The sequence below is a fragment of the Biomphalaria glabrata genome, chromosome 16, assembly GCF_947242115.1.
Source record: "Biomphalaria glabrata chromosome 16, xgBioGlab47.1, whole genome shotgun sequence".
Taxonomy (NCBI): domain Eukaryota; kingdom Metazoa; phylum Mollusca; class Gastropoda; family Planorbidae; genus Biomphalaria; species Biomphalaria glabrata.
In genome coordinates this window covers 29,936,790-29,964,610 of record NC_074726.1, presented here as the reverse complement: position 1 = coordinate 29,964,610, position 27,821 = coordinate 29,936,790, and the positions used below count along the sequence as shown (strand labels likewise).

Sequence of the window (27,821 nt, the reverse complement as noted above, 5' to 3'; positions counted from 1 at the left end):
GAATGCTGACTGCAGATCCTAGCAATGCAACTAAGATGCTACAGAATGATCGTAAGCATTGCTTACAAAGACCACATCACAAATCAATAGATTAGAAACAGGATTAATTACAAAAATAGGACCCCACAATGACCTGCCACTGTCACTGACCAAAAACGCCAACTTAAACTCTATGACCACATCACAAGATCCTAAGGGCTTGCAAAAACCTTCCTCCAAGGAACAGTACAAGGAAAAAAAAGAAGAGGCAGACTGAGAAAGTGATAGGAAAAAAACATCAAAGAAAGGACAGGCCTGTCATTGTAAGAAATTCTATCCAAGTCAAAAGACAGGAAGGAATGGAGAAAGATCATGTGTGGTGCCCCGACGGTTCAACAGACTAAGGAATAGACGAAGGTGATAGTTTTCTCTTCAAGAGATCCCAGCGACACATCAGAAAAAGTTTTCTAAAACCCTTGCAGCCTAAGTATAAAGAGAAAGATAAACATTGAAGTTTGAAGAATAACAGATTCACACTTACATCAATAGAAGTCCTGTAGGTGAAGCCGGCTTTGTCTGAAGCATTCTCTGGTTTTTTCTTCTTGGTCATGGCGATCTTCTCGCTGAAGAGGAACACGTGTCTGTCCTTGACCCTGGTAGAGCTCACGTCACCTTCCCACACGCACAGGTCATCCTGGCCCAAAATAACGTTATTAAAACAAGTTAGCAGCCTAAACCTACATTACGTATTAACACACCGGTTCTCAACCTTTTGAGCTCGGCGACCCCTTTTTTATATTTCCCCACTCTGCCGCGATCCCCCCCCCCAACACACACATACAGCAATAGAAGAGTAGACAATAACAATCCATAATTTTGATGGTCTTAGGCGACCCCCTGGCAAATCGTCAATCAACCCACAAGGGGGTCACGACCTCAGGCTGAGAACCCCTGTATTAACAAGAATGCACCATGAACATCTTGCAATGTTGTCATTGACTCTGATAGTGAAAATGTATGCTCATTTATTTAAATATTTTTAGATTTAATAATAACAATTTAATTTATAGAGCACTGTTAACAAACATATAATGTAGGTTCAAGGGGCTGTGATAACATTACAAACATAAACACTAGAGCTAAAATGACAAACTAATCTACACAAGTTTTTAACAGATAGGTCTTAATGTTTTTCTTGAATATAGTGAAGCATGTTATCTGTCTGAGATCAATGGGGAACTTCTTATAATGAAGAGTTACATGATACAGGCACGAAGAGTTACATGATACAGGCACAAAGAGATCCAATGCTAAAGGTTCTACAATTCTAAACATGCTAAATTTAATCTTTCATTTAAATAAACAAGCTAGGCAAGCTTAAAAGAGAACAGTATAACAGAGGTGCATTATAAACACAATCTACAGTAGTTAGGGGAAAAATTTATATTTTAACTTATTTACTTACTCTCGCAAAAGAATTAATACAAAATTATAAATTCCTTTCTAAAAAGGATTAGCCTGGTTGCTAGCACTGCCTTCAATTGAAACGAAAACTAAGTACCAGCTTTTAAAAGACATTTGTATGTCATTTATTATTATTATGGACCTTAAGTTATAATTGGTGTGGATGCTGAGTGGTTAAGGGCTCAGCTTCAGAACCTGGGGTCCTGGGTTTAAATCTTGGAGAAGACTGAGTTTTAAATTTTGGGATTTTTAAGGCGTCACCTGAGTCTACCCAGCTCTAAAGGGTACCTGGCTTTAGTTGGGGGAAAGTAAAGCCAGTTGGTCATTGTGCTGGCCAAGGTCTCAAAGGGGAACTTTTTTACTCTTACTAGTAGCAAATAGCTCTGATGGTGACGTCAGAAAAACACAAAGGCTGCAGGACACTCATCTAAAACTCAAAGAAAAAGTCTTGCAGAAATAAGTGAAAAAGAGAACTTAGAGTCGACCCAATCAGACAATGGCTTTCTCTGTGTCAGGTATAACAAAATATACAGGTCACAAATGAGTCTCCCTATTCACTGCACTGTACTTATCCTTAACCTACAAAATCAGACAAAAGAAAACTATAATCAAATCCATAAGTTTCTTCTTTGCTTTCTGTTGTTGTTTTTTTATTTAAATAAACTTACATGTCTAATGAGGTTGCCAAGTTCTGTCAGTTCAAAATCACAGCCTTCCAACAGGGGAATTAACTTGGCATTACCAACCTCTTTTTCAATAGATATTAGCATAGCAATGGCTGCTTCTACCTGGCTACAATCATCTCCTGCTCTTGCAGAAAAGCGTAAAATGTCCTGAAATACAATAATAGTTTGTCTCATTTTTTTAAATTGAAGTCCACAATTAGTTTTTAATAAGAAAGAAGAGTCTTGAATTAATTTATTTTGAAAAAAATATGAGTAAAGAAAAGAAGCACAATGAAGAAAAAGTATATTTAATTTCTAGACATAATACTGATAGTTTGATATCTTACTATACTATTATCTATTAAAATGTTAATTTTAAAAGGTCTACACTTCACGGATCATTAGTCTGCTGAGGTGGCAGAGTGGTTAAGTGTTTGACTTTCAATTTGATGATCTTGAGTTTGTATCCGGATGATGGCTGGAATTTTTAGCTATGGATTTTTAGAAATGTTGCGTAACCTCAAACATCGGCTGAAGATTACCTGAACTTTAGTGACAAAAGTAAAGGCTAATTTTCATATTGTGCTGGTCATATGAATTCATCACAGATCATTGGTCACAGGAATATAAATACATCATCTTTTAAATCCCTTTAGGTCTCAAAGAGAAGCTTAGTTTTTACCTTCTTAAATTAGAAACTCTTAATGGCCAGATTTTATTAATGTGTAGTTTAAAACATTTAGTAACAGTATTTTACTTGTTAGTTTTGTATGTTCCTTCAAGATTGAAAATAATTAAATCCTAGCCCAAACTTCCTATGAGATGACAGTGAATGACAACAGGCAGGGTTCAAACCAGGGAGCAGTTTGACAAGTCGGAAGTGTGGCTTGGCAGTCATCCATTATATATACATCCATATACTAATTTAAATGTATTAGCATTTTTCTTTAAAAGTAGCTAATTGAATCTAGCAAAACTAGGATCTGGTTACAATCAACATTAGCTGTTTTGTAACAGTTTAATATAACTACTTTTAATAGTTACTGATACAATGTAACACCCTAATTTCATGGATAAGTCTGTCATAGTCATTGGAAAAAGACATAGGAAAGGAGAAAGACAGTCAACAGATCATGTGTGGAGCCCCAATCATCCAATAGACTAAGGGATGCATCAGGTGAGGTGAATCTTATTACCTTCAGCAGTAGCTGATACATTTTCAATCTCTCAATCGGCCGATTTAGCAAACTAAAGATTGCTTCCCCTGGCACTGCCTGTTTCTTGCTGAGCTCCTATTAACAAAGAGTGGACACATTAAATTATTTCTTAACAATTCTAAATTAAAACCCTAAAATTTTATTGAGTTATAAACCTTAATCCAAATGTCTATTTTAGCTGTCATTTGCTCCTGCATTCATATTTGTTTTAAAAATATTTCTTTGATTATCCCATTTTTTTACATTCAAATTTCTATCTTCACTATTGCCATTTATCTATTTTTAACCTGTTTAACCCTTTTGGCAACAAAAGACATTAACTATGGAAGTCTTAAATTAATATATGTCTCCTTCTGTCTCGGAAGACAATGGATGTGCCCAGATGAGTCATTGATTTGGTTTTATTTTGAAACAGGGCAGAATCTGGAGTGGCTGATCAAACCGATTCTGGAGCGGCAGAGTTTGCCACAATTAATGCATGTATTTGTAACTGTTTTAGGGAAGTCTTAAATTACAGAAATGTTAAAGGTTCATTTCAATTCTCAAAACTAAAGGAATTTGTTTTTACTATAAGGGTAGAAATTTGTCAAACTAAAACCTTGAAGAAACTTTTGATGTCTTCTGATTCTAATATAAAACCAGCAGCCTCTCTGTCTGACCAATACTTGATGTAATTATAAAATTCACTTTCCTGAAAAAAAAAGTAAAAAAAGGAAAATAATTACTTTGTCAAAATTATTAATATTAATCATTTTGATGTTACACTACATATATTGAATGCTATGTAGCTTGCTTATTTCATTTTATATTAAACATAAATCGATTTGAATATTATTTTTTTTTTACATAAAGTATAAACAAACCCATCGCAAGAAAGTAGGTCCAATACTTGATGGATTAGCACAACAGCCGATGAGATCTTGTAAGAATGGTCTGTAGAAAAAAGCAATTTTTTAAATAAAAGTTGTGGGATATGTGGCTGAATAGCAAAAACTATTTGGATTACTATCAATGGGGCTTGAGTTTGAATCATTACTGGGGCTAAGTTGTGTCTGCTGAGCACCTAATGGCAATAAGGAAATATTCTTCCAGATACCCCTCTTTCTCCACTGTCACAGTCTCAGTCTTGTTTGACGTTGAGTGTTATCTGTAAACCTTGGGTCAAGAAGGTGAAAGCACCAGAAACCTCTGGGTAGAAAGAGGAAGTGAGAATGACTAATTAGTAGTTTTCTGTACTTAGAGCAGTACATGTTATTGGAGTTGCCTTTGTTACCCACTGTGATGCAGACGTGATGTATTATTATAGTTGTACTTAGTGTGAGATATACTAATTATATTATAATATAATATATATATATATATAATTACAATTATAATATTAGATACCACTGTGATGCGAATGTAACTGTATTTCAATATGTTGGATTGTGTTTATATAACAACTACGAAGGATATCATGCCATTTCATTTTACACCAGTGATTTGTAACTGTATGCTTGAAGTATTTTGGTCGAGAAGCTAAGTGCACTTGAACTTGGCTTCTCTTGACTACCTAGAAGGGGGCTCGAGGTTCGACACCCGTCTCGGGCAGAGTTGCATTTACTGAGCGCATAAAGGCAGCATGGAAAACCAACTCCTAGATACCCCCTCCCCCCCACTGGTCCACAAATGAGATTGGACCAAAGCTGAGCATGCTATAAGAATGAAAGTAGCGCTATATAAAAGCTATAATATATATGAATATATATAATATATATAATAGTTATGTTTGTTACATACAAAATGTGTAGTGCCAGTCAATAGTCAGTGCTCAGTCACGCGAACCCAGAAGTAACAAAGATACAACCACTGGTAATCACAGTTTTCTACATCTTGGTGGCCAGCTAACATATTTACATTTTGATGTCCAGTAAGAATATTTACACACATGTCCAATGAAAGAGATTGGACCTATAGCACTGAGTATGCCACAAGCATGAAAGTTGCACTACACAAAATCAATCTTTAAAAATTAATGATTCTGTTTAGTGAGACTGTAAAATGTTTTGACATTAAAATACAGAGAAAAAAATGCTGAATGAAACAATGTATTGACTGTAGTGAAATATGCCATTATGTAAATGGGTTGAAATTTAAATAAAAATTATTAAACTCTATGTATCAGGAAAAAAAAAACTTAAGTTCATAATAGATACACAGTGTCTAATTATATAACAGCATGATGGAAAAAACAATAGAAAACATTTTCACTTCCCTTATATAAACTTAGTATGTCTGTCTTGTCAAAATCTTGTACACGTTATTTCTCCCGCTTCCCATTCTCGGATCAAGGCGAAACTTTGCACAATAATTCATTGTCAATGACAATACATGAGTCAATCAAAAATTAACCAACCAGTTGTAATTAATTAATTTCATTTTATATGGAAAATGTACTAAGCTAATGAAAGATAAAATTTGCTCTCCCACCAAAGAGCGAATTGGGCTATTGTCATTATGCAAGATAGCAGACATGTAAACATTGCAAGACTAGGAGTGTAACTAGCTTTATTGTGCACAGTTATGATTGATTCAAAGTAATCTTATCTTATATAATACAGACGTTATTTCAAAAAAGAAGATGATTACGTCCTAAGCGTCATGCATTTAGTCATGCATATTAACCAATGACTTAAACTCTGCCATGACACATTTCACACAATATGAGCAAGGTTTTTAAAAGTATTTTTCATACTTGTTAATTAAAATAGCCATGCCATATCAAGGGAGATAATGTTTTACATAAAATTTACTATCTTAAAAAGACTGGCTTACCCTTCATGGAACTTGTAAACGGTGGAAATATTGGAAAAAATCAGGTCAGCTCCGGCTTGAAGCAGATCTGGTAGACTCTCTGTCATAGAGGCTACAGGTTGAACGTAGTTGTCAATCAACGTTTTTAGATCTCGAATGTACTCTCTCTCAGTTTCCTCAAGTTCTTTTAAGACATAGCTGCAAGAAGCAGTAAGTAATGGATAATTTGAACATATAATCTAACGATTTATCAAGCTGAGCAAAATCATTCTATTATCACATAAATAGTTATTAATTATAAAGAAAAATATATGTCTATTTAGCTTACAAAGAAGACAGAAATGAAAAAAAGGTGATACATTTCTTTGAGTGAATTACATTTATTTCTTTGGTGTGCAACATTGAAACATTAAAAAGTTCCTTTTATAAAATGAAGTATACATTAAGACATAGCTGCAAGAAGCAGTAATTAATGAATAATTTGAAAATATAATCTAACGATTTATTAAGCTGAACAAAATCATTTTATTATCACATAAATAATTATAAAGAAAAATATATGTCTATTTAGCTTACAAAGAAGACAGAAAAAAAGGTGATACATTTCTTTGAGCGAGTTACATTTACTTCTTTGATGTGCAACATTGAAACATTAAAAAGTTCTTTTTATAAAATGAAGTATACATTTTTAAGGCAAGGGTTAGGGTTATCGTGAAATAAATACCCTGCAAAAAAATATTCATTGTCTAAAGTACCAAAATTTTTTGTTTTGTTTTGTTTCATTTGTTACAATATAGTGAGATAAACTAGACTTTCTGAGCAAATTACTAGACACTTTATTTTATTATAGATTTATACATTTTTTTCAATACATCTAAAAAAAAATAATTACACAAATTATATAAATAAAAAAGCAACTGAAAATGAAGATACAAACTGTTTCACAGATATTTAGTTATTGGTGACATTCTGTAAGAGAAGTGCAACTTGAGTGGTTAGTTTTTTAAGTTGTGACCTTTTAGTAAATAAAAAAAACACAGCTAAACTTAAAAGATAACAAAATGAAAATTAAATAATAAAGGCAATAAATTAAAGAAAGACAAAGACTTTTCAAATGTACCATAAATACCAAACAGTGTTGACTATACAAAATTTAAATAAACCAACCTGAGAGTCTACATTATATGAAAATAATATTTACAAAATGTGATGAAAAAGTGTAGAAACATCAAGATGTAAGCGTTTTTATCATTGAAAATCTCAGATGTCTAGAATGTGAAAATGTTTGAAATCTAATTTTTTTCTACTATCAGTTGAAAACATATCATGCATGGGAATAGCAAAACACGGGGAGGGAACTCACTCAAATGGATTCTCTTCTGAGGAAGCTATGACAAATGGGCTAGAGAGTACAAAAAAAAAGAGTATTTATGGAAATATTTTTAATGTGTATAGATTTATATATAAGAAATCCTAGATCGTATTTTTTTTTCGTTTAAATAAAATGTATTTTCCATATCAGTGAATATGGGTATGAAAGATAGTTAGTTTGAAAAAGGTAGGCTTACTTTTATTCTATAGAGAGTTTTTACAAAGCCCACTGTGATAGAGTACATTATAGTAAAGATGATTTTAAATTTTTTTAAATATTAATTGAATTCAAATGCTTTTACAAATACTTCTTTCAGAATTAATTCAAAATCCTAAGATCAATCAAATAAATGGTAGAAAACAAAATGACCAATCAATTTTAATGATTTATGGTTGGTAGCAAGCAAGTTTCATAATATATTTTTATCTATAAAAAAAAATTGCACCTAATACATTGTAATGCTCATAAATTTCATTCTGATTTTGAAGTTCTAAACGTAGATTTTTCTTTCTAAGGCATCAAAAGAATATTAATATTATATCACTGAAGCACTAATAGGCTACATAACACACAAAGTTAGATGCCTGATAAAAGTGTTGATAGCAATGGCTTGATTCTAAATGACTGTTCAGTGATGTTGAAAATGGTATAAAATGCATAAGAAATTGATGGACTTTATTATGCTAACAAATCTTTGAAGCATTCCCTAAATATTTCAATGCATGAGAAAATGATGGACTATGATTTTATTTTTGCATTCCTAGAACTAACGAAACAAAATAAATCTCACCGTCTCTTCAATCCTGCTTCCTGTTGTTTATTTTTCACTTGCAGAACTTCTTCACGAAACGTTTCCCTTGACCTTCTCATGAATTGAGCAGACACAGATTTTTCTTCCAAATAAGCCGATGGTACCCATCCCTGCCTTGAAGGACATGTTTTGGTTGGTCGAGTCTGAACCAACCACAAGTCAGACCTTTCCTTGTCAATAATTTCTACAATTTGTCCTTCGGATAATCGAATGGAGTTTTTCTCTCCATCTGAGGGATTGTAGTCAGCAACTGCTACATAGTCTGGGTATACCTATAATATAGGGGGGCATAATAAGTAAGGTTCATCAGTTTATATGGCCAACTGTTAACAAGGGTGTTATGTGGCCAGCACAATGAACAACCACCATAACTTTCTTAACTTATGTCTAATACCCATTAGAATTAGGTGGACTCAAGCGCATCCTAAAAATCATGAAGTTCATAATCCCAGTATTTACTAGACTCAAGAACCCCTTGGTATAGAAGCCAAGCATTTTACCATTTGGTCCCCTAGCCCCATAAGTGGGAAGCGTGGTCGAGAGGCTAAGTGCGCTTGAACTTGGCTTGGCTTGGCTACCTAGAAGGGGGCTCGAGGTTCGACACCCGACTCGGGCAGAGTTGTGTTTACTGAGCGCCTAACTCCTAGATACCCCCTCCCCCCCACTGGTCCACAAAAGAGATTGGACCAAAGCACTCTGAGCATGCTATAAGCATGAAAGTAGCGCTATATAAAAGCTATAATATATATATATATATATATATATATATATATATATATATATATATATAAGTCATGGATTGTACTTCCAAAAATAATTGGGAAGAACATTGAAAAATAAATATTGAATGCTTGAAACTGCATAAAACAAGGTCACCGTTGTGTGTCATATTGTACACATTTTTTAAAACAAAAGGTCCACTTTAGGAAGTAGCCATTGCACCTAATTTGAGCATGATGAAGATGACAGACAGATAACATAAAAACAATAACCACTTTTTCTATATGGACCCACTAAAAATTTGTTATTATTTTGCTTTATTAATTACACATTCAAAGGCAAAAAACAACTTTCTTTTATCCGTATAAATTGGTTGTCCAGTAATAGGTTTTCCAGAAGAAAAAAAAAGTAAATTACTTCCCTTTGTTTATAAATTTACTGATAAGAAGAATAACTGCCAAAGACTAATATAATTTATTCAGTGAAGTAAATAAATAAAGTTCTATTGAAATAAACATGAAACTGTCTTCCTCACCCCTCTGAGACGAAATTCATCTTCTGATGTATCATTGTCCCCATCAATGGAGCCATACTTTGGCGAATGGGTCAATTTTTTGTCTCTTCTTTTAACAGTTGCTGATTCTATAGGTCAGTGCAAAAAAAAAAATCTTATTAAAAAAGACTTCTTTAGACAGTGTTTAAAATTAGCATTATATTGTGCTTAATATTTGATGGTTAAAATAAAAAGACATACTAGACATACTAGATAAATGAAATGAGAATGATAATACAGTATTTGTTTGCTGGCTCTGATACCAAACACAAACAGTAATTAAAGTGGTGTTAATGTAAGATTGTTAGTGATAAGACAAGAAATAATTTCACCTTCATCTGTATCCTCCTCTTTTTTCTTCTCCTCAAAAACTCCATTTCTCCCAGAGGCACAAAGAAGATAAGATGGAGCAAAAAGGACCTGACAAAAATAAACACATACAAAGGTTTAAATGCAATATTAATTGCAAAAAAATAACATTTGAACAAAAATTTTTGCTTTATCAGATAGAGTTGGGAGTAAGTTCCCTTTTTCAGCCTTACAATCTACAAGGCAGATGGTGCCAAGGTCATCTGTCTCTCGCCATCAATGAGGGTGTCATGCTGCCAGCACAATGCCAATGCCTTTACTTTTACCAATCTAAAGTCAGGTACGCATATTTGAACTGGTCTGACTCAGATGCACCCTAAAGATCACAAAATTAGAAATCCCACATTTCAACAGGCTTCGAACCCAGGACCCCTCGGTTCAGACCAAATGCTTTACCAACGCACCTCTTACTGAAATGGAAATCCATAATTTATTCCTTTCTAATTGATGAAAACATTTGTTTAAGATTTCTATAATGATTTTATAAGAACTCTTTAAGATTAGCATTTTAAACATTGTTTAAATTTAAAAAAAAAAGGTCTGTTTGAAGGCCCTTGCATTTATGAGATTAGAAATAATAACAGTAATTACCTTTTCTTTGTCCACCATACCTCGGACCAACCACATGCCACTTTTCTGTTTCGAGTCCAAGACTTCCACCAACTCACCGGCTCGAAGTCCAGATTTGCTATCTGGGTCAGTGTAGTCCATCAGTACTAAGAATGGCTTCAGAAACATTTCCTGCAACAATAAATAAAGGGAGGTTACTGCAGCTTATAATTCATGGAAGAAACTTGAGGATTTTTAAAACATTTATTGACCTTTCAAAAGTCTTATGAAGAATACGTTATGAAATGAATAGTAATTTTAAGCTTTTAATAGTAATAACAAATAATGATATTTTCAATGAAAGCTTAAAAGCAAATGGAACATCAAAATTAATAGTTACTGTAAATACAACTGTTGGCTCATAGTAATGATAATGAGATACATGTCTTTTAAAAAGCTGTAAATTAATTTTCATTTATATAACTAATTAGCCGGATATGACTTGCAGCCTGCGGGCCTTAGTTTGGGTATTACTGATCTAGTGGATTGGATTTAGATGTATGTTAAACTTGGAGAATATTGCCTTCACATTTTTTTATTTTGCCACGAATATAAAAGTAGAATGTGAAAATGATTTTACCCATTCAGCCGACATATTCATATTCAATATGAAATACTGTGAAAATGGCTTTACCTGCTTTGTTACAAAGTTTCGTACTTTAATAGAGATATAATTAGGTACTTTTTGTTTATTTTTAGGGCCCTCTGGTTGTAGGAGAGGGACATTAAACATACACTACGGTCTCCGCCATGATCTAAGGAACATTTACGCCAAGTTTTATCAAGATTGATCAAACATTTTAATTTTTATTCAGGACATACATACACACATACATACATACACCTTTTCTTACTTTCTGCTTTACATTATAGATAAATGTACTCTCCCTTTCAGCAAAACTTTTTTCAAGGAGAGTGTCATTTTGATAGACGAAAGTGGCAACAACTAAGGTGGAAAAAAACACCTGAGCTAGCCAGGAAAACCAGCGACTTGGCAGAGTTTAGGTCATTAGTTAATATGCATGACTAAATGAATGACGCGTAGGACGTATTCATCTTCTTTTTTGAAGTAACATCTATATCATATAAGATAAGATAAGGAATTAATGATAATTTACTACTTCTTTAGTAAGAGTAAGATAATCAATATTTCCCCTTAACTATTATGAAATGTACAAGTCTATATGAATTGAAATATTGATTTTTTAAATTATATTTTTGGGTTTTAACACAAATAAAGCTAAAATTAAAACTAAAAATTTAAAAAATGGATAATTTTTTTTATTTATTTGGTTAACAAAATTATCCATAGTTTTAATATACCAGTAACGTCTGCTGCAATACACTAATATCTTGAATTATATAGAAAGATGATGATCTTTGATCATTATATATCAAGAGTTCTTCAGTGTTCTAAGAAAACCAGCATTGACATCTTTTTTTTAATTCCTAAGTATTTATTGAGTCGTGAGAAGTTGTCAGTACTAGGATTAAGGAATAAGAGCACATTGAAAGAGAATGATTATTTGATGATTAATAGATAATCGATGATTTTTTAGTTGCTTTATAAGTTTTGGATGTTCAATCAGAATTAAGGATTATTACATCCTGGCTCTAACCTCCTGCAGCAAGGCAAGGATGGCTGCGAGCATGGTTTGAACTTTGGTTAATTAGGATGACAGTCCCCAGTGCATATTACCTGACCTGGCAGCCTTGTTAAAGGAGGTATCACAAAGTCTAATCTCAACCCCTTTCAGAACTTGGGGCCTATAAGGCAGAGGGTGTAAAGGTCATATCTTTCTATGGCCTGCGGTTAACTATGGTGTCATGTAGCCAGCACAATAACTAACCGTCTTTACTTTTCCAAACTAATGTCAGGTATCTATTAGAGCTGGGTGGACTCAGGGGCACCCTAAATATCTTGAAATTCAAAATCCTAGCCTTCACCGATATCCAAACCTGGGACCCCTTGGAGCAGGGCCTAATCTCAATAACACATGGGAAATTGAATTTTCAGGACATTCCATGGTCCACCCAGCTCCAATGGATAAATGCTATATTTTCAAAGGGCTAAAGATGATTATGGTCATTGACCTTCTCAGTAAACATTTATATATAGGTCAAATAGAAATAATTAGTGTCATGAATCATATATCTCACTGAATTTTTTACAGCATTCTTATTGAAAATCAAAAAGGAAATAAAAAAAAAATAATGTGTTTAGATCAGATCTTTAATAATATTTCAAATTAATGTTCATCTGAATATTAAAAAAATGTAATAGTATACAAAATATATTTCATATTGTATAGATTTCATGGAATGTTAGATATAATAAATACTTATAAGTCATGGAAATTGTGAAATAAAATAATTTTAGAGATTTCACATTTCAAAAAAACTATATAGACATCTTCTTTCCTGAGAAACACAAACAGTATAAATAATCAGCATGCATAATGGGAAGAGTACAAAGACCTTGACACATTTTGCCACAGTGAACAGGGGGAGAGGGTGGAACTAAGTAGGTCAAATCAGAATAAATGGTTGAACGAAAAATCTAACTAAGGATTAGAAAGATGCACATGTTTAACGAAACAAATCTTATTTATACTTATATTTTTGTGTGTTTTGATTTATGTTTAAGAAGCATGGGCAGGGGAAGGAAAGATGTTTGTTTGTCCAATGTTTTCCCATGTTCTTTCAGAGTTCAAGATATTCTAAATCCTAGCCCAAACCTCCCGCTGCATGATGGGAGCAGGCAAGGTATGATATCAGGACCATCAAGACAACTTAACGACACTCCACCGCATGACCAGGCGGCCATACTTTAACATTTAATTCAATTGTCATAAGAATCAAACTTCATTTTTTAAAAATGTGTGATATACAATATTCAAAGTTGCAGAAGTTTAAAATAAATTAACAATTTTTCAATAAGAAACTTTAGCTGCATAAACATCAATATCTACGCTGTACAGTTTACATTGGCTATAATCAAATAAATGTAGATTTGAAGATCTTTACTCATTAAAATTAGGACTCAAAATATGTTTAAATTTAAAATAAATTACCAATTTTTTTTATAAGAAACTTTAGTTCAATAAACATCAATATCTGTGCTGTACAGTTCACATTGGCTATAATCAAATAAATGTAGATTTGAAGATATTTACTCATTAAAATTAAGACTCAAAATATGTTTAAATTTAAAATAAATTACCAATTTTTTTTATAAGAAACTTTAGTTCAATAAACATCAATATCTGTGCTGTACAGTTCACATTGGCTATAATAAAATAAATGTAGATTTGAAGATCTTTACTCATTAAAATTAAGACTCAAAATATGTAGTGACACAATATATCCATTCTGTATACATTTTTAAATAACAAAATGCAAATTCAAGTTTACAAGAGTAAACATATGGAATGATACAATTAATATTTTATATAAGGTCTTGTATTCTGAGTATATGATATGTATGTATTGTATAAAAAACAAGAAAAGAATTAGTATAAAAATAATGTTTTTATGCAAAATAAATTTATTTACATCTGGAACTAATATTATGCTAAAAATCACAGTAAGATCACAAATATATATAGGCCAGTAACACAGTAAGTTCAAAAATATATAGAACAATAACAAAAGTTAAAGAGCATATCAAATACTTTTGTGCTTACATTGTATAAAAGAATTGTAAAAGAATTTTGCCAGATTAAAATTTTATTAGAAATATTTTTTCAGCTAATAAAACTTACATCTAGTTTATACGTTCATGCATGTATCTAGATCTAAGTGTTGTTTTTGGCAGTAAAGTTTTGTGCTACAACCTTTCAAGTAAAAAAAAAAAAAAAAAGCCAAAGACTCTTCAGGAAAGAAGGCACTAAATGTATGTCTCAGTGAAAAAACCAAGGACCTCAACAACTTACGAAAAATTGGATTTTTTTTTAACAGTTCCATGAATCAAAAAATTGTTACTACATCAAGAATTTTGTTATTGGATAAAATGACATCTGGCAGGGTATAAACTAAGAACTGTCTAGATGACAGTGCAAAGGACAGATGTGACCAGGCAGCCATAGTGTGCTAGAAAGGGAACAGCGTCAAGACTAAGATATTACTCAGACAGTCTCTCAAGATAGAACAAAACAAAAACTAATGATGACTTGCCACGCCTCCTCAAATCAAAGTAATTTAACAATGACGCCTCTGTACTGAAGGCATTTACCTACATACATACATAAACATATATATATATATAGTGAAGTTCCCTTTTCAGACCTTGCGATTTATAGGGCAGATGATGTAAATGTCATCTGTTTCTGTGGCCTACACTTAAGTGGCCATCACAACTACCAAACATCTTTACTTTTCACTTCACTTTTCCCCAACAATTGTCAGGTTCCCATTAGAGATGACTCAGAGGCGCCCTAAAGATTCCAAAATTAAACATCTTCACAGGAATTGAACCTGGGACCCCCAATTCGGAAGCCAAGTGATTTATCACTAAGCCAACATGCCTCCTACATATATATGAGATGATGGCAAGACATTTTTACTTTAAATATATGTATATAATATATTCTATGGCCCACTTCAATCGCAAAGCGGCTATGGGTTATTTCATACAAATGAAAGCCCAGGCATCAGCTATGAACAATGACACAAGCAGATTCTCCCTCTTCAGGAAACGCGTCAATACAGTTTGGGATCAGTCCCATTAAAGATTTTGCCAGTGCGTGACGCAAGCTACCTAAAGGTCACATATAAATCATCATCATCATCAAACTCCATTAGAGTGAGGGCTTGAGAGGCTCAAATCCTCTCTTGCAAAAGCCCTGGACAGAAACCCTGCTGTCTTGCGTAGTGCATAAATGTCGCCATACAGGTCGAGAATTTTGGGTTTCCCAGACCTGTCGAGACGGAGATCAGCAAGTCTGGGGCAGTCAAACAGAATATGAGGCACGGTTTCCTCTTCTTCCCCGCAGCGGGGGCACCATGAATCAAAATTTGGCCATAGCCGCGAGAAATATGAGCCAACAGGACAGTGGCCTGTCCTGCACTGTGCTATAATAGCTTGCTCAGGCCTGGACAGCCTCCACCATGGGGAAGTGCGGTCAGGGCGCCTCATGCACTCCCAGACTCCACAGGCTTTCTGGGACTTGTCCCAGCACTCAAACCACTTTTCCATTTTCCATTGTATTATAGCCAGGGCTTGATGAAAGCTTACAGCCTGTTCAGTGGATGGAATTGGCCCTCCCTGGTGGGCCAAAGAGTCTGCAATTGTGTTGCCAGTCACACCTATGTGACTCGGTACCCACTGCATTATTACAGGGGTGCCATAGCGTTTTTTAATGTTATGTGAAGCCATGATGACAGTGTTGATATTGGGGGTTCATGGTCCGGGGCTTTGCAAAGCCTGTAGTGCAGATTTTGAGTCAGTGACCACAACAATCTTTGTTGCCCTCAAATGTCATATAAATAATAATAAAGCTTGTCTTCTTATCTTATCTTATATAATACAGACGTTACTTCAAAAAAGAAGATGATTACGTCCTACGCGTCATGCATTTAGTCATGCATATTAACCAATGACTTAAATTCTGCCAAGTCACTGGTTTTCCTGGCTAGCTCAGGCAACCCATTCCATGCTCTAATAGCACTAGGGAAGAAGGAGTATTTGTACAAATTTGTCCTAGCATATGGGACGAGGAATGTGCCTTTATCTTTGTGTCTTTCAGAGTATTTTATTAAATTTTGTTTTTGTATTTGAAGATTATGGTTCAGTGTTTTATGTATGATTGCTACTTTACTTTTGAGCCTTCTGTCCTGAAGGCTTTCTAAATTTAGTGATTTTACTAAAGGTGTTACTCTAGTCAAATGTGAATATTCGTTTGTTATGAATCGCACTGCTCTATTTTGTGTCTGTTCTAGTTTCTTAATGTTTTCTTGAGTTGAGGGGTCCCAAACAGAGGATGCATATTCTATTATTGGCCTAACCAAGGTTAAATAACATTTTAGTTTTATGTTCTTATTTGATTTATAGAAATTTCTTTTAATAAATCCTAATGCTTTGTTTGATTTTTTTGTAGTTTCATCAATATGTGGATTCCATGACAGTTTTTCATTTATTATAACACCTAGGTATTTTGCGTTTTTAGTCTGTGTTACTGGTTTGCCATGAATAAGATAAGTGGAATTAATTTGTTTTAGTTTTTTTGTTACTCTTAACAACTGACATTTTTCTGGGTGGAAAGACATGCTCCAATTTGATTCCCATTTCTGTAATTCATCTAATTCTCTTTGTAAAATATCTGTGTCTTGTGTTGTTTTTATTGTTCTATATATTATGCAATCGTCTGCAAATAATCTGACTTTTGTTCCTGAACTAATGCAATTTGGTAAATCATTTATGTAAATTAAAAATAGTAGTGTCTTGTACGTCAGAGGCAAAATATGGAGATGCCATTTAGGACTATCCAGACACAAAAATAATAAATACAAGCTCTATGAACCCCTCTCGTCAATATTTTTCTGTCAAAAGACAATAACTCTTTTCAGAGTAAATATTTATGGAATGCCGAAAAAAAATTATGAAACATCGAGTCTTGGCTGTCAACATAGACACTCTCTGGTGAATAAGCCTAACTGGCCCAGCAAAATAAAAAACAATAAATAATTTACTCAAATATCAGTTGTGATTGTTCAAACGTAAATGCCCTCTGCCAACTAAAATTAAAACTACATTTTTATACGCTCCTCAGAAACAATGGCTAGAATATGGTGTATTCTAGCAAAGTGAATAAATAACAATTTCAGTGAATGCAAACAACTATAATTCTACAATGCTAATACATAAATAAAGCCATCAAATAAATAATCTTTATTTTACAAAAAAAACTAAAGCTAAATTTGTATCGGTGAAACTTCCTAGAGGTCTGCACGGGCTGAGAAAGAGCAGGGTTTGAACTTGAGACAACCCAGATGACAATTCAAGCAGATACAAAATTACCAGGCAATCATCCATTTTTCTATGTCAAATCATAATCTATAGAGTTTAACTACTCTAGCCCATGCTTAAAACACTAGGAAATAAAAGAGATTTTCTAGAATCTAAACATTTCAATGTAGCGATTTATAAAGTAATAATAGTTTTCAAATATATTTTTTATTAATTATAATCAAATCAACTTCTAAAAAATTAATTTTCAAATTGAAAGAAAGAACTTAAAAAGAATGTAAGTAAAAATTGGTTTTGGCTTATTAGAGATAGTTGAGTTAATTTTATATAGGTCTTTGACAAAATGAGATTTATAAAGATTTCTTTTGACAATAACATGCTTGAACACATGCAGTGAACACATCAACAAACAAAAATAAATTCTTTGGGTAAATTTTCTACTTGAAAGTCTCATTTGGGTAGGTTTTCAAACAGTTTCTTGACGCCAATGGCCGCTAAGGAGAATGCCGCTGCCATGCCAAAAAGTTTGAGGTAACGAACACTTCGGGAATCACTTGTACATACGTCAGAGGAGGACTCCACAGCACCGCCCGTAGCGCCCTCTGTCAGTTCAACTGTCCCTTCAGGCTCACAGGATATTTGCACGACATTTTCCATACCTGACAACAAAAGAAAAATTAGGCTTATCAGTAAGTAGGAAATTTCTACTGCACTCTGGAATTTTGAAATAAGAAGGAACTTTCGACTGAACAATATAATAATTATTTCTATAGTTCAGACTCTTATTATTTCGGTATACAAGAAGTTCATGCGTAAATGAAATCCATTGCATGATAGTATCAAACTTTCTGGGCAGAACAAAATCTTGTTAATATAATATAGCTACAGGTTATAGTTCAATTATGGAGGCACTGTGGTTGAGCGGTAAAGCACTTGGCCTCTGAACCGGGGGTCCCGGGTTTCAATCCTGGCGAAGACTGGGATTTTCTATTTCGGGATCTTTGGGTCCACCCAGCTCTAATGGGTACCTAACTTTTACATCATCTGCTCTATAGACCACAGGGTCTGAACGGAAACTTTACTTTATAGTTCAATTATGGGGCATGGTGGTTTAAAGCACTAGCCTCCAAACCAAAGGTTTTGGATTCAAATCTCTGTAAGACTGAGATTTTTTATTTCAGGATTTTAAGATTAAGCTGAATCCACCCCAACTCTAATGGGTACCTGAAATTAGTTGGGAAAGTAATGGCCTAATGACATCCTTGTTAACCGTCAGCCAAAGAAATAAATGAGCTTTATATCTTATGCCCTAAAGTATATAGATCGCAATGTGTAAAAAGAATACCTTGCTTTACTTAATGTATAGATCAATGAATAGTTTAAAAATTCTCTACATCAGCATATCTCAAAATGGTGTATGCTTATCTTAAAGATTTTCAGTAGGGATAGAGATAAACCAGGGATAGTTTAAAGTAAAAATGAATAGCTTCAACAAAGAAGAAAAATAATATTTGTCACAGATGATCGTGTGTATATTCACATTTTTCTTGTATAAAAGTAAAGTTCCCCTTTCAGACCTTGAGATCTATAGGGCAGATGATGTAAAGGTCATCTGTTTCTTTGGCCCACGGTTAACGAGGGTGTCATGTGGCGAGCACAATAACCAACTGCCTTTCCTTTTTCCCAACTAATTACAGGTTCCCATTAGAGCTGGGTGGACTCAGAGGGGCTCTAAAGATCAATTCCAAATTCACCAGGATTGTATGTAATATATATTTAAATGTTACAGCTAATGTAGTCTATCGTTTAAAATTAGCTGAATTAAAAATTTCAATATTGATATTCTAATATCAAATAGTTTCACATTAAGATCTCTTTTGTTTTAGAATCTGGTTATTTTTTTTATTGATTCATGTATCCTCATAGAATATGAATAACAATGCAAAAATTCAACTTAATCAGAGAATGGGAAGTTGGAGAAAAAGGTGAGCAAAATGTAACAAGGGAGATAACTCCATATACAGCCACATCTCTCAATAAATAGTAATTATTTCACTTTTTCAATAAAAAAACATAATAATTAATTGCCAATAATTCACTAGCTAATTGATTAATTGTTTGATTGATTCATGTTTTGTTAGGTGCAACAAATAATTGTGTAAAGTTTGAACTTGATACCAGAAAGGGTCTGGGAGAAATAATGTGCACAAAATTGAACCAGACAGACTGGCTTCATATAAGTTTTTTAATAATAAAATAAACTAAAAACAAACCTTGCATGGAGACAGTTACAGTTGCTGTGACAGTCCCTTCACTATTGACAGCGGTACAGACATACTCTCCAGCATCTTCAGCGTCTGCTTCAGGAATCTCAAGATAGAAGATGCCCCTCGTTTCATAAAGTCGCAAGCGCTTGCTGGTCCTTAATCGTTCTCCATCTTTTTCCCAGGACACTTTTGGCATTGGATCACCTAGAAATATTTAGTTTTAAATATCTTTTATTTGAACTGAAACCTCAATAATTAAACTAGCAATTATACACTAAAACCATAATTTGCAAATACAAAAACACAATATAATAAAATAGGTACTCAAAAAGACACAATGATAAATGCACACTTCTTATTCCATATGCTAGGACAAATTCCTATAAGTGCTCTTCCCTCTTACCATCAGCATGGCCTGAATCAGCCTGAAAATGACTACGTAAAGTCTCTAATTAACATGCATGACTAGACTGACATATGAAAATGTTTTCTGAACTAATTAGCAAAAAGAATTATTAAACTCAATTCCAACTTTTTCTAAAAACAAACAAAACATTAATGCTTACATTACATTAATTTGTGAGAACAAAAATCCTGTTTATAAAGAAGTAACACTTCACAAGTTAAAGAGCAATTGACATGAAGAAATCATAGATATGCTCTGACACAGACTTACGAATAAGCAACATGACCTAACAAGGAATGAGGGCAGTTTTAAGCCGGGTCTGGTAACCAAGTGTAACTGGTTGATGATATGGGCCCAGATAACTCTACTGAGGGTCTTTTAATGGATGCCAGGATGGTCAAGTCAGATGTTCAGCTTGATGCTTGTGTCGCTGCTAGGCGATGTTGCCAATCTGGAGATCTGTGGTTCAAAGCTCGTCTGAACTTAAAAAAGTTTTGTCTTATTCTCTTCCCCCTGTTCTCAATATCTTGTGCTGCTGTTATATCTTACATGTAATTTTTATTCAACACTTCTTTCAGCATTAAAGTTTCTAGCTCCAATTAGGTTTGATTAGTTGAACACCATAACACTTGGTTAGGCCGCTGCCTGGATGATGGTTCAGGCTTTTGGATTTTCAACTCAATGGTCCAGAGTTCAAACCCTGTCCACCGACATCCCGTGCCACCCTGAAGGTTTGTAACAGTAAAGTAAAGTTCCCCTTTCAGACAAATGTTAAGATCATCTATTTCTCCGGCCCACGGTTAATGAGCAGGGTGTCATGTAGCCTGCACAAAAACTAACCACATTTACTTTCCCCCACTAAAGTCAAGTACCCAACAGGGTTGGGTGGACTCAGGGACGGCCTAAATAAATCCCAAAATTCAAAATCCCAGTCTTCACCGAGATTTGAACCCAAGACCCTAGATTCAGAAGCCAAGGGCTTAACCACTCAGTCACCGCACCCCCCCCCCCCCCAGCAGGTTTAAAATAAGACATACTGATCTTAATTTCTGTAAGGATGTTTGCAACTTAAAATAAATGAGGATGCAAACCTTGAACTGAGCAGCTTAGCTTGATGCTTTCAAACTCTGCAACCGTTACATTTTGAGGCCTCATCACAAATCGTGGATGACCAACAGGAAGTGAAGGGCTAGAAATGGAAAAACACCAAAAGATTAAAAGTAGTCGTTTTAATGTAGGAAAGAAAGAGCCATATAAATAATTTGATTTACTTTAAAAAAAGATAAAGCCTAACAAAGTAATCTTAGCCAAGCTTCTGACATATGGAATAAAATAGTGAACCAAGGGTATCCTACATTTCACAGCACTAAAAAAATTGTTTTACTTTAAAATCAAACTCCAAAGATTTTTTTGCCTAACTTGATAAGTTTGTTGTTTGTTTTTTTTACTATCTGGTTTTCGGTGCATTTTGACAGTGCAAAAATGTATCTCCTAAAACAGAAGCATGTCTAGAACCTATAGGAAAGAAAGATGTTCTAACCTCAGGGCAGGAGGTAGTTGTGGCTGACCAACTATGCTGACTAGCACCTCTGAGTAGACAGAGCCGGCAGAGTTGATGGCAGTCATCCTGTATCTACCAGCATTGTCCTCCCCCACATTTTCTATCTCCAATGTGTAGACATCATCCTCTGTGACAACAGTGATTCTCTCCCCTGCAATGATTACTTCCCCTTCTTTGGACCATCTCACCTCAGCCCTTGGAACAGCTAAATGTGATGTAACATATGAAATTACTCTGATTTAATTATAATACGCGTTAACATGATGTTAATAAGATTGGTAAAGGAGAGGATGCATAAAATGATTTTCAAATTTAATAGGAATAGTTCAAAAAGAGTTAAAAACAAGGTCTCACACTAGACAGCTTAGCTTAGATTAAGCTATTACACAATCATTTGAATTAAAGAGATTTAAATTTGAAAGAATGTAATTTCATTCTTAAAAAAGAGTTGGTAAAAATTAATTGTTTTTTAAAGTTACCTTGTACTTGGGTCCTCAACCGCAATGTTTTCCCAGCCTCAATTTTAATATCTTCCATAACCTGTTTGATTACAGGTTTGGCAACCGGTTCCTTGTCACCTCCTATTGCGGTTGCATCTTCGGTTTTCTCTGGCTGAGGTTTATCCTGAGCTACTTTCTGAACCCAGCTGGTGCTTGACTCAACAACTTCAACAGTACTGCCATCTACATCAGATCCATCGTCTGCTGGCTGAATGATTGGATAATCTTCCATGGCCTTCTGTTTTTCCTCTCCAAATCTGGTCTGACTCAGTTCTGTTTCATTAAGATTCTGAGAAAATACTGTTTTGTCTGAGTCTATATTAGAATCTTCCATTTCTTTTTTCTGTAAAGATGATGCAGGAGTGACATTAACGCCAACTACAGATCCAACCGAACCTTCCGTTTCACTGTCACTAACAGTTTCTTCGTCGTCATCTTCCAACTTAAAGTCTGTTTCACATTCAATCATTTGTTGTATCGGTTCATTTGGTAAGTCTGTGCTGTCAACTTTAGAATCATCAGAGATTTCAACTCCAGCAACCTGAGAGTCCACATCATCATAAGACAACTTCCCCTCGGTTACCTCTGTCAATTTCGGTGTTAACACAGAATGTGTCTGATTTTCTTCTTCTTGGAACACATCCTCTCTAACATTCTTCTCAACATTTTCAGAAGCTGCCGATTTTACATTTTCTAGTGTTGTTGATGTTACATTTTCTGGTGTCACTGATTTTACATTTTCTGTAGTCACTGATTTTACATTTTCTGGTATTTCCAATTTTACATTTTCTGGTGTTGATTTTACATTTTCTGCTGTTTCGCGTTTTACTTGTTCTGAAGTTGTTGATTTGACATTTTCTACTGTTTCCAATTTTACATTTTCTGCTGTTTCCAGTTTTACATTTTCTGAGGTTTCTGATTTTACAATAACAGCTTCATCTTTTTTTAGTTTCTCCAAAGATTCTGGCTTATCAGTTAATGCTCTTTTTCTTTCTATGTCAACATTTTCTATTTGCTTAGGTGTAGGTACCAATGAGTTATTCTCATCACCAGATACAAGCTTTGTTTCTGATTCAAGTTTGACAACTCTCTCTTCACTCACTACAAGTTTAGTTAGATCTTTTGCCACAGTTAACAGGCCATCTTCATCAGTTTTAGAAGCAGAAGTCTTGACTTCAGTTTTCGTCACCTTTTCTATCTCAGACTTTACCTGCCACTCAGCTATTTTGGATGCTTGCTCTTCTTGCTGCAAGAGTTCCTGCATTACATGCTCTCCAACCATTTCAGTCAGCACAGCCTGATAGGCTGAATCTCTCTTAAAGAAGTCTTCATCCTCGTCCAGCTCATGTGAGAAAAGTCTTGCCGTCTGCCTCATGAGCAGAGACTTCTCTTCTTCCTCCTCAAAGTCTTTCAGAGATTCTTGCAGAGAGATGGGCTCAGATCTTTCACTAATGGTCATCAGCCGGACAGAATCCTGGTCATCGTCCGAAGAGTGGTAGCACTTCTCCAGCATGTCCTTGCTGATTTTGGACTCCTCCTCAGCCTCTTCCTCCTCTGCCTCTTCCTTCCTCTGTGTCCCTGAGGTGGGTGATGAAGAGATGAGCTGTGATGAAGTTCTCTGGGCAGATATCACAGTTTCTAAGGATTTCCATGTCAGCTCTTCCTCTTCTTCCTCTCTTTGTCTTTTCTCTTTGGACTTGATGACATAGTTCTCTTCGTAGGAATTCTCATTGTCTAAAGCTAAAACAAAACAAGAAAAATATGTTAAAGAAGGAAAAAAAATTGTCACGTTTAAATAGATGCTTCTACATAGTATATTTAACTGAATTCAATATATCACAATTACACAAGTTCTTTCAAAATAGAAATTCATTACAGTACATGGGACTTTCCTCTAGTGTCTTGGATGGCGGCCTCGACGTGCAGTATGCACACTGGACCGTAGTTTGGTCCTGGGTTCATACCCTGCCCACTGCCATCCCCCAATCGTCCTGCAGGAGGTTTGGACTAGGAAGTAAATTATCAACCCTGAAGGAACTTCCAAAACATGGAAAACATTTTACAAACATGAAGTCATCATCATCATCATCAAACTCCATTAGAGTGAGGGCGTCAGAGGCTCAAATCCTCTCTTGCAAAAGCCCTGGATAGAAACCCTGCTGTCTTGCGCAGTGCATAAATGTCGCCATACAGGTCGAGAATTTTGGGTTTCCCAGACCTGTCGAGACGGAGATCAGCAAGTCTGGGGCAGTCAAACAGAATATAAGGCACAGTTTCCTCTTTTTCCCTGCAGAGGTGGCACCGTGAATCAAAATTTGGCCATAGCCGCAAGAAATATGAGCCAACAGGACAGTGGCCTGTCCTGCACTGTGCTATAATAGCTTGCTCAGGCCTGGACAGCCTCCACCACGGGGAAGTGCGGTCAGGGCGCCTCGTGCGCTCCCAGACTCCACTGGCTTTTTGGGACTTGTCCCAGCACTCAAACCACTTTTCCATTTCTGTTTTTTCTATTATAGCCAGGGCTTGATGAAAGCTTACAGCCTGATTAGTGGGTGGAATTTGCCCTCCCTGGTGGGCCAAAGAGTCTGCAATTGTGTTGCCAGTCACAAGTAGTGAAGTAGAGTTCAAGTGCACTAGCAAATAGAAGAGCTAGAGAGTTTCACTGTGTCCAGTCCATGCCATATATCGAATGCAAATTAGTTTCTACAGGAGATGTGGCAGAATCTGGTGTGACTAATCAAGCTGATTCTAAAGTGACATTTGACGCAGTTCCTGCATGTGAATGCATCAGGGCAGCTTTCTTTTTTTTCTCTTGACTAAGGCCACTCTGGTTCTTTTGCTTTCAGCAAGGTTCCTACCAGCACGCACAGTCTGTCTCCATGCTTTCCAATCTTGAGCTATTTTCTCTCACATACTTTCATTGATGCCTGTAGCTCTCAGATCTTGTTTGCAGACATCTCTAGAATAGTCTTGGGTGGTCCATAGGTCTGACTCCCTCTGCAAGTTCACCATAGAGGATGTCTTGAGCAATTCTTCCATCTGGCATTGGGGTGACATGTCAAAGCCAGCGTGGTCTTTTCTGTGTCAAAAGAGCATAGATACTGTGCGTATTGGCCAATTTCAAAACATCCAAACTGGAGACATGATCATTCCAAGGGATGCACATTATGCCTTGCAGGAAACGCAAGTAAAAGTGCAATTGCAAGTTCATGGTCACTGTACTGTACAGTTTGTAAGTAAATCACAAGACGCTACAGTGGTCAGATGTTTTTTACTCTGGATTGACAATAAGATAATTTGGGATGGTCTGCACCAGTTATGTTTTGGTCATCAATGCCATTAAGAAGGAGATAATAAGTAAATAACCAATACAGAATAGGGTCCATCATAATGAATATCTCTTATTTATCAGATATTCCTTTAGAAATCAAATCTTATGTCCTATTCCAAACATCCAGGTTAACAGGAAATGACAGAACTTCAGAAGACTGGGTGTGGATCTAGATCTAGTAGAGCCAGTAGATCTAGTTACTAGTAGAGCAAGGCTAAAACAAATGACAAAATGAATAGGACAATAAAAAATACCTTCTATTTTCTTTCGAATTTCCCTTGACTTCTTGTATTTTTCTGTGTAAACTATGGTCTCTTCAAATTGCATTGAATGTACAGACGTAATTGGCTCATCGGGAAGTTCCTTGTGTGCTAATAATAATAATAATAGAAAACTCAACTTCAATACTAGGCTAGATCTAGATCTACATAGATCATAGAACGATAGATGATAGAACTTATATGGCTAGATCTACTTTTTTATGACTCTAAATTGTAAAGAGTTCAGGTGGAGTAATTGGTTTCTTGGATCTACAAAATCATTTTTAAAAATTTAAAGAATGCATTCATGAGATTTTTTAAAGATTTTACCTAGTGAATATGGAAACTAGAGCGATTTAGATTCTAGTCTTTATTTAATACTTTTAAAATAAGCAAAATAAGTAAATAGTATTATTTACGGTGATTTGTTTACATCACGTGACCCGAGAAAAGACAACCTACCTTTAACAAGGAGATAGGCAGAAGTTGATGCTAGACCCTCAGAGTTCTCTGCCCTGCACCTGTCGAAAAAAAAATAATCATATTGTTTAAAATAAATAATAAAAATGTACCCTCCAGCCTGTATTTTTATTTATAATAGGTCAATAACTATAAATGCGTAAAAATTCACAGGTGATTTTATTATATGTTACCGGCAAAGAGCGAGATCCAGGCAATTTTAACACGCATATAAATCTAATATATAAAGCAGCGAGTAAGGGTATGTATATATGTATGTAAGTAGGCCTATGTCCCGAAATAAAAATCAAAACCGTTTGAACAATCTTGATAGGAAATTTTAAAAAAATGTGAAGGAACATTCTCCGAATTTCACATAGATCTAAATTCAATCCGATAGATCAGTAATGCCCAAAAAAAGACCCGCAGGACGACTAGTAGCCTATATATATAGGGGCCTATATTGCCCTATATTAACAGTGCTTCTTTGTGGCGGTACGCACCGGTACGGCGTACCGGCAACTTTTGGCAATATGGGGGAAAATATTACTTTTCTTGTATTTTAACGTTTATTATTAATTTATTAGTAGTTAGAAGTTAGACAATCCATCACAGAGTACCGGCACCTTTTTTTTTTTTTTTTTTTTTTTTTTTTTTTTTTTAAAAAAAGCACTACATATATATACAGTGCTTTTTTGTGACGGTACGCACCGGTACGGCGTACCGGCACCCTTTTCAATGTGGGGGAAAATTATTACTTGTCTTGTATTTTAACGTTTATTATTAATTTATTAGTAGTCTAAAGTTAGGCAATCCATCACTGAGTACCGGCACTTAGGCCTATTTGTTTACAAAAAGAGCATATGTATGTATGTATGTATGTATGTATGTATGTATGTATGTATGTATGTATGTATGTATGTATGTGTTACATTGTTATCGATTACAAAGGTTAATATATGCAGAATTTCAGATGACGACGCAAACGCTTTTGTGACCTGCTGCCCATGGGCGTAGCCAGGATTTTTTTTCGGGGAGGGTTTGGGCCCCCCCCCCTGAAAAAAAAAAAATATATATATATATATATGAGATATGTGCCCATATACGCTACGACCACGTATTTAGGGAAAGTTGTCTATTAGCTTTTACTGAGACATGGTTAGAGGAGGATGACAACGACAACCTGATTGCTATTGATGGTTTCTCTTGCGTGAGATCTGACAGAACGGCTGAGTCTAAGAAGAAGAAAGGTGGAGGGCTTTGTGTGTACATCAACCTCAAATACTGTACCAACTACACGGTTAAAAAGAGAATGTGCTGTCCGGATCTAGAACTACTGGCGCTTTCATTGAGACCTTTTTATTTGCCACGAGACTTTGGTGTTATTTACATAGTCCTGGTTTATGTTCCGCCTACAGCCAAAATGGAAGTTGCAGCTGCAATCATCGCTGACGTAGTGCATGAGTTTCAGACAAGGTCACCGGACGCACCAGTAGTTATACTGGGTGATTTTAATAA

General features: G+C 35.0%; 1 protein-coding gene across 1 annotated transcript in view; it reads right to left on the bottom strand.

The window, feature by feature from the left end:
- The window catches only part of LOC106054014 (titin-like), a 199,332-nt gene that overhangs the window by 119,655 nt on the left and 51,856 nt on the right, over window positions 1-27,821 (bottom strand). The window contains exons 3-19 of the mRNA XM_056013914.1: window positions 26,307-26,365; window positions 25,839-25,955; window positions 22,233-23,993; window positions 21,733-21,958; window positions 21,284-21,381; window positions 19,793-19,990; window positions 18,084-18,178; window positions 10,535-10,684; window positions 9,907-9,994; window positions 9,557-9,663; window positions 8,281-8,573; window positions 6,140-6,316; window positions 4,189-4,258; window positions 3,924-4,016; window positions 3,305-3,400; window positions 2,112-2,276; window positions 521-673 (exon numbers count right to left, since the gene is read on the bottom strand). Coding sequence (XP_055869889.1) covers window positions 521-673; window positions 2,112-2,276; window positions 3,305-3,400; window positions 3,924-4,016; window positions 4,189-4,258; window positions 6,140-6,316; window positions 8,281-8,573; window positions 9,557-9,663; window positions 9,907-9,994; window positions 10,535-10,684; window positions 18,084-18,178; window positions 19,793-19,990; window positions 21,284-21,381; window positions 21,733-21,958; window positions 22,233-23,993; window positions 25,839-25,955; window positions 26,307-26,365 — 3,946 coding nt within the window. The remainder of the gene's footprint in view (window positions 1-520; window positions 674-2,111; window positions 2,277-3,304; window positions 3,401-3,923; window positions 4,017-4,188; window positions 4,259-6,139; window positions 6,317-8,280; window positions 8,574-9,556; window positions 9,664-9,906; window positions 9,995-10,534; window positions 10,685-18,083; window positions 18,179-19,792; window positions 19,991-21,283; window positions 21,382-21,732; window positions 21,959-22,232; window positions 23,994-25,838; window positions 25,956-26,306; window positions 26,366-27,821) is intronic.